Source organism: Apodemus sylvaticus, chromosome X, assembly GCF_947179515.1.
Source record: "Apodemus sylvaticus chromosome X, mApoSyl1.1, whole genome shotgun sequence".
Taxonomy (NCBI): Eukaryota; Metazoa; Chordata; class Mammalia; order Rodentia; family Muridae; genus Apodemus; species Apodemus sylvaticus.
The window spans coordinates 133372897-133383412 of NC_067495.1; the positions used below are offsets into that span (position 1 = coordinate 133372897).

A 10516-nucleotide genomic window follows, 5' to 3' on the forward strand; every position below is an offset into this window, starting at 1 on the left:
TGTTGTAGAGAATTCCTCGGTGCCTGTTTAGGTGTCCAGCAGTCTCTAAAATTTCTATAGTTGTGGAAGCTGCGTGCTCTATACTTTGTGTTTACTCAGGCAGTATTTATCCTTCTCAGGTCTTTTGTGGAGTTGAAGACTACATAATTATAGTCCATTTAGCTTAAGCTGTTTAGTATTTAAGAAATAGTTTTAAGGTCTAAGAATACATTTTTAGGTTGATAAATGCAAATAGAAAGTGATTTAGGTAGAGAACTTTGAACTCCCCAACAGAGGATAGATAATGGAGTACTTTCTCCAAGGTTGCCAAATACATGTGAACTGGGCATTGTGAATACAGTTCTTACATGATGGTTCTCATAAGTATTCTTAATGTATATAATTTATTGATGATAGAGAAAGTACATTTTATGGGACTAAAAGGGAGAGCAGTCTGGATAACATTTTTGCATACTATGTAAAGGTATGTCTCTGTCACTCTTCACCTGCCTAAGGCATCCTCTGATTGGCTTTAAGGAAGATATGGTAGCCTATAACTTGGCAGGAGAGGAGAGGCAGGACTTTCTGGCAGAGACAGGAACTGTGGGAGATAGGCACAGGAGGTTCATCAGCCAGACATGGAGGAAGGAACAGATGTCAGGACCGAAGGATAATGGGTCATGTGGGAAAAGTGGATTAGTATAAAATGGGTTATTGAGTTCTACATGCTAGTTGTGAGTAAGACTAAGCATTCATAAATAATTATGTGTCTGTGTCCTTGTTGGAAATTGGTGGAGACAGTCCAGAGATACTACCATATTGTGGGAACATTAAGGAAAGAGTTTTTACATATGTAAATGGGAAAATGAGAAAAAGCCCCCAGATAAAAGGTCACAAAATAACAAAGAAAAGGATATTTCTCTTCTGTGTGTGTGCGTGTACGTCTGTGTGTGTGTGTGTGTGTGTGTGTGTGTGTGTGTGTGTGTGTGTCTAGACATTGCCGAGTGTTCATTGGACTTAGATGACTCCATCTTTCTGTCTTTGTGGAGGACAATTATAGGAATTGCTTCAACCCTATAACAATACCCTACAGTTTGTTGGATCCACTGAGGAAAGAAGATTATATGCAATGGGGCATGATGTGAAGAACATACCATATCAAACCTATCTACACCCTATTGGCCTAATAGCTCAGGTGGATAAACTTCTGGTTGCCTTTAAAAGTTCCTTGGTCTACATGCTCAGGGTAATACTTGAGTCCACAAGTGTGGCTGCCCGCAACCACAGGTGAGCTGGAGACCTGGAAGAGAATTCTGGGGATAAATGGGGAGGAAACGAAACAGAAATGAGTCAGGACTACATTTGCCGATTAAGGCAGAACTTTACTATTATTCTAGTCAATATATAGCCTTTAAAGTATAACCCTGCGGCCCCCTCTTCTCAGTTGGGGTTAAAGGACTTCATGTCTCACAAGTCCCAGGATGTTTCCAGGTGAGACTGCCCTGAGGCAGCCTTGATTTCCAGGAGAAAGCAGCTGTATTGTTCTCAGAAGAACTAAGGCCAGGGATAACACAAGCAGAAGGCTGGGGGTGGTGGCCAGGAATGTAGCAGCTGATGGGATAGGCTGAGAAGTCCAGCTCAGTGCTGTGGGGGAAGGGACACACAAGTCCCTTAGTGTAGTCCTGGCTGTCCAAAATAAAATCTTTCAATTGGCTATAAATTGTTTCTCTTTTTTCCAAGCCTAACTGTACCCAGCTTTAGTAAAGATACTTTTCACAAACAATCATGGGATTTCAGGCAGGACATGGGCAGAAATTAACAATACACAAGAATTTCACATTCCCTTCTTGCATAGACTACCAAAATCAGAAAGCCACTATAAAGCCCAGTGAAGTCTCCATTCAATGTTTTGAAAAGGGGAAAGTAGCTAAGATTGAGAGTTGACATTTCACATTAAGTTTAACAACTTTTCACAAGCTGACCCTGACTTTCAGGAAACAAACATCGCAGAATTATCAATCTGAAGACCCACAATAATTGAATAAAGAAACCAGAGCTCTTTGGGGGATATTTGATGAAGTCACTGCAAAGTTCACATCTCCCAGAAGACTGGAAAACCAATTTTGGGGGCCAGGTTCCACAGGTCTCTGGTTTTAAGTGAATTAATCTTTGTTGATGGTATAGGGGAAGAGGATATAAAAATGTATTTGGAGCTTTCCCACACCACAAGGCATTTTGTGCCTTGGTGGCCACCTGTGACGAGACCAGGAGGTCTCTCCTGGGAGCCAACAGGAGCCTTTCAAAATTATCAGGGAAAGAGGATGTCTGTCCTCAATCCAGCTTGAGAGATATTTTGTTTGTGACACAGGATCCTTCCATCCCAATAATGAAGCGTTCTGTGTGCTAACAATATAGCTTTGCAAAAAAAAGAGGAATAAAAATTCTGCATTTTTATAAAACATGTAAAAATAGTAATTCAAAGGGTACAGTGACCAGAAGGACATAGTTATAAAAAATGCACACACGTCACATGGCATCTCCAGCACCTTAAACTTCCTTCCTGTGTCAGGTCTGTTTTGGAGTCTCCATTTTCTGCAGGATGATGCGCATCCTTACCTGTGTCAGCCTTTCCCTTCTTCCCCTGGGTACCTGCTCTCCCTTCTTCGCAGGGGCCATATTAGGCTTGGGCTCTGGCTTTGGAGGAGCAGGTTTAGCAGACAACCATGCTGATCTTCTCTTTGACTCCTCCTTCACCTTGGCTTTGTATCCTTTAGCGCCCCTTCAGCCTTTCTTCTGGTCATGCAGGCGCCAGTGGATGTCTGAGCTGAACAAGGGTTTACATTCTCTCTTGGGTTTGGTCTGTCTGGGGGTCATCCTCGATGCTTCTTGCTATAAATTGTTTCTAATTTATCATCTTTGGTGGGTTCACTGTAACACTCATAGACAGGCCTGTGCCAGGCAGCAAATTATTGGTCATATGGGCTTTTCCAGCAAAGTAATCCTTTTCCTGCTCGATGATGTCTACTATGAGCCTGAAGAACAACACATTGAAATAAGGCAGGATGCCTTTCCCATGCAAGAGCAGATATTTGGAATTTCCAGGGGTCAAAGTTTTTTGTATCCTGTGCTATACAGAGGAACTTTTTAGGGACTGTTATCAAACTTGGGGGTTACAACCTGAGCTTCAAGTCAGCTACAGCTAATCATCCTCAAATAAACCAATTAAAAGAACCACCCTAAAAGTAGAAAAAATGATTTATTTAGTGGAGCCATATGGGGAGTAGGACAAAGATATCCAAAGATATCTCCCAGGTCCATTTTCAGGGCCTGGAAGTGAGATACAAGTTTAGATACAAGTCTCAAGATATGTACATCTAAGCAGTCCCAGTCAAGATTTGGGCCTGCATACTACTGACCCATCACTGTCTAGGCTTTAGTATTATTGTCCTGTGAAGTAGGTGGCCAAAATGTTGGAACTGAGAAATCCCTGACTGGGAGATAACATCCCACTCTGGATGGGGCCATTTTCTTCTCTCAGCATGAGATTCCTGGGAAAATTCCCATTTGGGGGGAGTTCATTGTTTCCACTGTCTGATAGTCAGACAAAGAGACACAAGTATCCTGTTAGAATATCTTCACTTCTGCCAGGCCAGTTATAGACTTTATATTTTGGCCTCAGTACAGCTCTGGTGGTCTGGTTCCCTCCTCAATCAATAATCTAAGCATGTATCCCAAAAGAATTTTACTTCACCTTGGGAAGATAGCCTAACTTACAATGTTTTACCCTCTGTCTGTGAGTATTGGCATGTGTACCAAAGAACTAGGAAAACAACTCTACTTCAAATTATAAAGTGAATCATATTAAACAATAGGAATGCAATCTCTAAAATGTTTTATTTCTCTCCCCCACCTCTCTGACACACACTATTATTGGAATCTAACAACGGTGGCTAGTGCTTTTAAAAATTATTTTATATGTACACATAAGGTTTTGTTTTTTTGTTGTTGTTTTGCTTTGTCTTGTTTTGTTGTGATAGGGTCTCACTGTGAAGTTTTGTCTGGCTTACAACTTGGTATGTAGACAAGGCAAGCCTCAGACACATAGATACCTCTTGCCCCTGTCTCCAGAGAGCTGCCATTAACAGCACTGATGGCATGAGCCACCATTTTCTGCTTGTATATGTGTGTTTTGCACCACTCGAATTCCTGGTATGGGATAGGCCAGAAGAGGCGTTGGAACAAATATAACTAGAATTTAGAGAGTTGTGAGCTGCCTTGTGGTTGCTAGGGACTGAACAGGGGCCTTCGCTAAAGGCAAAAAAAGTGCCTTAACTAGCCAGCCTCCTGGCTACTGCTTATATCCACCACCAAGCACTATTTTTAGTGGGCAGAGCAGGGACACCAGTTTCTGCTACACTTCCTAAGACAAATTCCTGACTCTCTCATGAAAATGTAGAAAACAGCCAGCCCCTTAAAACCAAACTGAATACCCAAGGGCACAATTGCAAGTGGCTTTTCCAGAGAACTTCCTGTTGGTGCCCTCATAATGGGTGGGCAGGACTGAGCGCCCTTCCCTGGTGCCTCTCATTGGCTAGAGGCAATGACATAAGCAGTGATGTAAACACACCGTTGTTTCTCATTGGCTGGCCAGTGGAAAGAGGTGGGCTCTCCCTGGAGACGGAGGTTTAAGGGAAGCTGGCAGGGACCAGGGAGGCACACTGTCCCTGGCTTTCCTGAGAGCCTCCCTTTAGCCATATACTTTCATCTCACAGAGGCTAGGGAAGAGGACCATATACCAAGAGTCAGAAAAAGGAAGCCTGCTGAGTCATCTGTAAGCCTTCGGCATTGCCCAAGCTGATGGTGATACCACCATGCTTAAACTTCTACGGTGGGCATCTGCATTCTTTCTAAGGAGGAACATGTCTGAAGAAACATCACAGGAACAGCCTCTAGGTAATCTGGGAACCACCTCCACAATACACCCACTCAAGGAGATTCCTCATAAAGGCTATCCTCCATCTTAAGGTGCAAATAGCCGAGGGGGACCCTGGGTGGCCTTTGATCGTGAGGATGTGCCTGAGTTTCCACATTAGGCCAGCACTTAACTGTGTGCCAAGCTCCTCCCGTATGCCAAAGCCGGAGGGTGTTTGCACACACTCACAGAACAGGTGACACAGGCTTTGTGGGCTGTCCTGTCTCTGCCTTCGCATCTTGTCCTCGAAAGTGCCTCTGTCTATCCCCCAGAGAAGGGGGACCTCTCACTTTGAGAGGGAATTTAGCCTTGTTTTTCAGGCACACAAGTATCTGAAGCAGCCAGGAGGCAGGGTTGTAAGGGGGGCACCATAAAGGACGGTGGCCGGCTGTCCCAGCAGGGTACTGGAGCCACATCCCCAAACATCACTTACCCATTATTCACGTGAAGCACACAAGAAAGTTTTGCCAAGCGTCCTGACATCTGCAGGCGTCTTTTAGTGCTTTGTCAGAGGGAGGTTGGAGGATCTAGAGCTCCGGCTCCACACGTGCTCCTGCTGCCGACTCAGGCGTATGTATACTAGGCATAGTATACCAGTTTAAAGGGGCTTCCTGAGCAGGTGGATGAACACACGTTACAGTCTCACTGGGACAGGTCACCCACAGCAGAAAGAGATGACACGGAGGTGCCATTCAGCAGTCACAACCTTAGGATGCAGGGATGGCTGTTGTCTAGTGGTCAGAGAAGTGATGCTGTGTGCTCATTATCTACAGGGGTGGTGAGAGTAGAACTTGTGTGTAGGGGATGCTTGCATTTGACATGGACCAGTGTGACCTTGTTTTCCTGTGTCGTAGATAACTCCAAGTTTAAGTCCGTTCAGGGTGTTGTAACCTCTCTGTGTATGGACTATGGCTGGATTAATGAATCCATATTCTTCAAAACGGAAGCAATCACTGATGACGGGCCTCTGGACATTGGTTCAAATGTCCTTGCATTTGTGGAAAAAGATGAATTAACTCATATCCTGAAAGCAATCACGGTATGCCTGAATTTATTCAGAATATCTTAACCTAGGGAGATTTGGTTTCACTCTAGGATTAAAACAAACACTAATGTAGATACAGAGTGAGGTTAATGGGCTTTTTCTACTCTGTGGTTGCAGTATCATTTTTTTCTCTTCCTAAAGATTTGTTTTAGATCTCTTTCATATTTAAATACGTTGAACCATGATAATTATTGGATCTCATATAATCTTATTACTTCCATTTCTAGCAAGAAGCTATTTCTCTTCTATGAATTCAAACAAATATATGTATGATAATTGTCATTTACTTTATAATGTATTATACAATATTCAAGGTATATTTAATGTATAACAAAGTTGTGCTATGGACTTTTGGAAGACTTAGTTCTGTAAACTAATTAGCTCAGATATTTCCACATCAATGACAATTCTCAAATAATTTTTGGCTATACTGTTCAAATTTATCACATCAGCCATAGGCTACAGAAAAGTCTTTCATTAGTACTGATAAGCACCGGCACATTAGTAGTAGTAGTTGTTGTTGTTATTGTTATTATTATTATCATTATTGAAAAAACTGTTGGCAAATTGAGAACTAAAAAGGACATTCCAATTTTTTTTTTCAAAATTTGCTAAAACCCTGAACTATATAAAAAGCAATTTTGCACTTTTCATTCATTGATCCCATCCTAGATCTGTGTTAAGGAAAAAGAACTTTATTAAAGAAAGAGTATATCTACTCTATTATTTTAACCAATACTGCCTTTTTCTTGTTTTTATATACAATCTTTCAATAGTTTAAGCAAATCTTTTTACTTTTTGGTTGTAACAAGAACTCTTAAGTCAAAGTCAATTCATAATTGGCATAGTGGCACATGCCTTTAGAAGGCAGAAGCATATAGAATCTTTGTGAATTCAGGAAAAGACTGGTTTACATAATGAGTTCAGGTGAGCCAGGTCTACAATATATGACTTTGTTTTAAATAAACAACCCCTGATAAATTTTCTTTTTTAGCTATTTAAATTTGATGTTACAAATTATTACTCTGTACATTACATAGCCACAAATAGACTGAGCCCTTGGCTAGCCTGCAACTTGCCGCTATCTTCCTAGTTTCTGACTCTTAAGTTCTGGAATTACAGGCCTCATATACAGTGTCTAGTTTCACTCCAATTTCTTTCAGAAATCTGTACACATTTTGGCACAAAAACAGTTAGCCTACCTTTGACCTAAGGGTGCTAAGAGAAGGATATACATGTTGCTTTCCAACTGATTCCCAGTGGTGCTACATTGTGAATTGAATCATCCTCTCTACTTCATTTGTTTTGTGGGGACAAACAGTATCTTAGGGTCTTTCTTGGTCTTAGAATCTATCTATATTCTTTGCTATGATTGTTGATAATCTTTCTATGTTGAAAAAAAGAGAACTGGGAGAATGCAAGTTTGCCATAAAAACTGAGGAATTATTTAGGGTCCAGTATGCCTACGGTTAGTGTAAAGTCAGAGTGCAGAATGGTCAGAGTCTGTGATGCTTATCTCCCAGCATACTGACAGAAGTAGTGGTGAATACTCAGATATCATCCAAGCTCTTCACTACTCAGACCTGCAATTGATCCTAGGGAAAGGACCATCCCATCTGTATTGATAACTAGCCATACACCGAGTGAGAGGTAGCAACAACAATTGTTTAGATGTTGAAAACACCCTTTTGTATCAGTGGCTTCAGCTTCCACAATAATCACAGAACATCAACTATCATCGGTCTCTTCCCTCTACACATGAGTGCATCCAAACTAAATATCACAGGAGGAATGCACTCACTAATTATCACGCGTGTACCTATTGTGATTCCAGATGACCCTTTCTGCTATCCTTTTGTGAATCTTCATGCAATATTTTAATAGCATGCACAATACTCAGTTTTGATTTTCAAATGGGTAGCCAGTCACTGTTACTAGATGATAATATTATAATAATTATCCAGTATAGTTCGTGGAAGATAGTTTTCCGCTTTGTGCTCATGTGGCTATTCTGTTTTCATGTAAAGAACAATCATCTTCTCTTTAATGAAGAAAGTTTCAAAGGAAAACTACTTCCACTAAAGTTCATTATGGTTGATAATTCAGAATAATAGTATTTCCCCAGGCTGTGAAGCCAGCCTTGCATGACTTGTCTGAAAACTCTTCTGATAGTGGTTACTTCTCTGACTTCCTGATGAACTCCTGTACCCAGGTCCTGAGAGGGGAGAGCATGTTTTCCTTCCTGCCTTCTCCAAAACCATGCTGTGCATTCTTGTCTCAGATGACTTAATTCTGCTCCACTCCCATCTTCCAGTCAACTAAGTTTTTTTCCTTCACATGCACCACAAAACTAGGCTCAGATTACCCTACCCAGAGTAACTAGGTCTCTTTCTGTTGGTGTAAATATGCAAATTTTTTCTGTAATTTGAATTAAAGCCATGATTACAAAATGTGTAGAAGGATATTTTTTAATGTATTTTACACTACTGAATTATGAGTTCCTAGAAAGTAAGAACACTGCATTTCTAAAGTCAGAAGCTAAGTTTGTGGGTGCATTAAAGATGTGTGGAATTCACATTTGCATGATACTAAGCATCCACAGAGCAAGCACAGACACAATTTATGCCATCTTCTCAGGTCCATGATAAATCTTTAATGGAAAGTGTATGTTCTAGGTTTGAGAACGGTTGTTTAAATAATTTCTGCAGCAGGAGGACTGTTTTGGCATGCATAATAAAATCCATTGTCTCTGACATACGACTATGTTCTAAAACTATCCTTACAAATGTTTTAGATACTACAATACTGTTGTTTTGAAGGAGAATCCATGGTAAGGGTATAATCTCCTGCATGCAATTTTTATTTCACCTGAAATTACTGTCTTCTCTTATAGGTGAAACCTATAAATGATCTTTCTGATAAAAGTGATCCATCAAATTTTGGCAAGAGACTTTGTATTAAATGTGTCAGCTTCATAACTGAGGATGATGTCTATATCAACAATGACACCTGTTTCCCGTTATACATGTTTTCAGGAGGTAGGAGCTTTAAAAACAGAGCAAGAAATATAAGTATGGAGCTTGGGTTTTAAGCTGGAAAGAGTGTGGGAGTGTCCTTGAAATTGAAAGTAAGTTACAATACAGGGAAAAATGGCAGCATTTTAAACATTGTGTAGAGATCCTGTCCTCTGTGACAACCATCACCACGTGACCTTGTGGTTTTCCTGCCTCAGTCGATTGATGGCTGAGTGATTTTTTTAATTTTGGTTTTTCACATACGGTTCCTCAAAACTACTGGAAACTCACATGTAACAGAGCATTGCCCATGAGAGTAGGAAACCCATCCATTGCATTTCTGAATGCAGAGAGTCTAATCTTTGTGTCACTGCCCAAGGATACATTCAAAATCTAATCAATGATGGCACTGCGTAAGTGTAAGTGATGTATCTTGAAAATACTTGCACCACACATGTCTTTCTCAGTGCCTGACAAAAACATCATTGTAAAAGAACCAGTGTTTACAGGGCTTTCTTCTTTTCTTCCTCTAGGAAGAAGTTTAAGTTGATTAAGTATTTGGGAAATTATTTTACACGCAGGAAATGTTGGTCAGCATATGGAAGTGAGGAAGGACATAGGATATGTGATGTGACCAGACTGTATTAATACTGAATCATTCTCACTTTCTTGGCTGTTTTAGCATTTAAGCCTTTCAAAGGAGACTTACTGCTCATTGAGTATTCCACCAACCCAGGCACGTCAAAGATCAATATCCACTCTGTGAGCCCGCTAAACTCTCAGTATATGGACGAGGTAATTCACCTCCATGTTGTCTTGTCATGGGTAGGCAGCTGCCTCTCCTTCTTTCTTTTCTTGTCCAGGATTTTCTTTAGTATGTTTGGCAGTATGTTCCCTGCCAGAGTGGACACCTGTGTTCACTGACTGAAAAGGAAATAAGCAGAGAACAATGTAGTGTGTGTGTGTGTGTGTGTGTGTGTGTTTAATTCCTAAATGTGTGCTTAATTCTAAGTTGTGTGTTTTCCTTGATGTTAGGCTGTGCTGTGGACAACAGTTAGAAAATCATCTTGGCTATGAGGAAATTGTGGGGAAACATTCAGTGCTTTGGGTTTGTTCAGCCTACTGATAAAGGCAGGTCAGACCTTGGTTAGGACAGCCTGAGACTGAGTTGTAAAGTCAGGGAGGTAGAGTGTGAGGTCATGATGTGGTGAGAGACCTGCTGATTGGAGCTGGGAGTCTGGGGGTGTGGAGGGCCGTCTGTGGTGGGTTACATTGCTTCCCCAGACTCACTACCATTGTTTCTCATCATAGGTTTGTGTTACTAGCATTGATGGAAGAAATGGCGTAGTGGAAGCCAACATCTTCTTCACCTTGGATTCTCTCCATACTCTCCCTGGATATACACCCAGATTGTACGACATTGTGAACGCTACTGTGATAGACAGCATCCAATCCCACTACTCTCGTAGGGTGGTATCCATGACACCAGTGGATATGCTGTATTAA

The 10516-nt window shown here is 41.1% G+C and overlaps 1 protein-coding gene across 1 annotated transcript; it reads left to right on the forward strand.

Moving 5' to 3' along the window:
• Window positions 1–4713: 4713 nt before the first annotated feature.
• Window positions 4714–10516, forward strand: LOC127674821 (cancer/testis antigen 55-like). Its single transcript, XM_052170565.1, has 5 exons — window positions 4714–4932; window positions 5806–5990; window positions 8890–9034; window positions 9693–9805; window positions 10322–10516. The coding sequence occupies exons 1-5, from the start codon at window positions 4851–4853 to the stop codon at window positions 10514–10516; spliced, it is 720 nt and encodes a 239-aa protein (XP_052026525.1). The 5' UTR covers window positions 4714–4850.

Excerpts from the sequence above, each read along its gene's own strand:
- LOC127674821 (XM_052170565.1), top strand. The coding sequence starts at position 4,851 with ATGCTTAAACTTCTACGGTGGGCATCTGCATTCTTTCTAAGGAGGAAC. Across the intron at positions 5,991-8,889 it reads ATATCCTGAAAGCAATCACG|GTGAAACCTATAAATGATCT; the intron begins GTATGCCTGAAT and ends CTTCTCTTATAG. Across the intron at positions 9,035-9,692 it reads GTTATACATGTTTTCAGGAG|CATTTAAGCCTTTCAAAGGA; the intron begins GTAGGAGCTTTA and ends TGGCTGTTTTAG.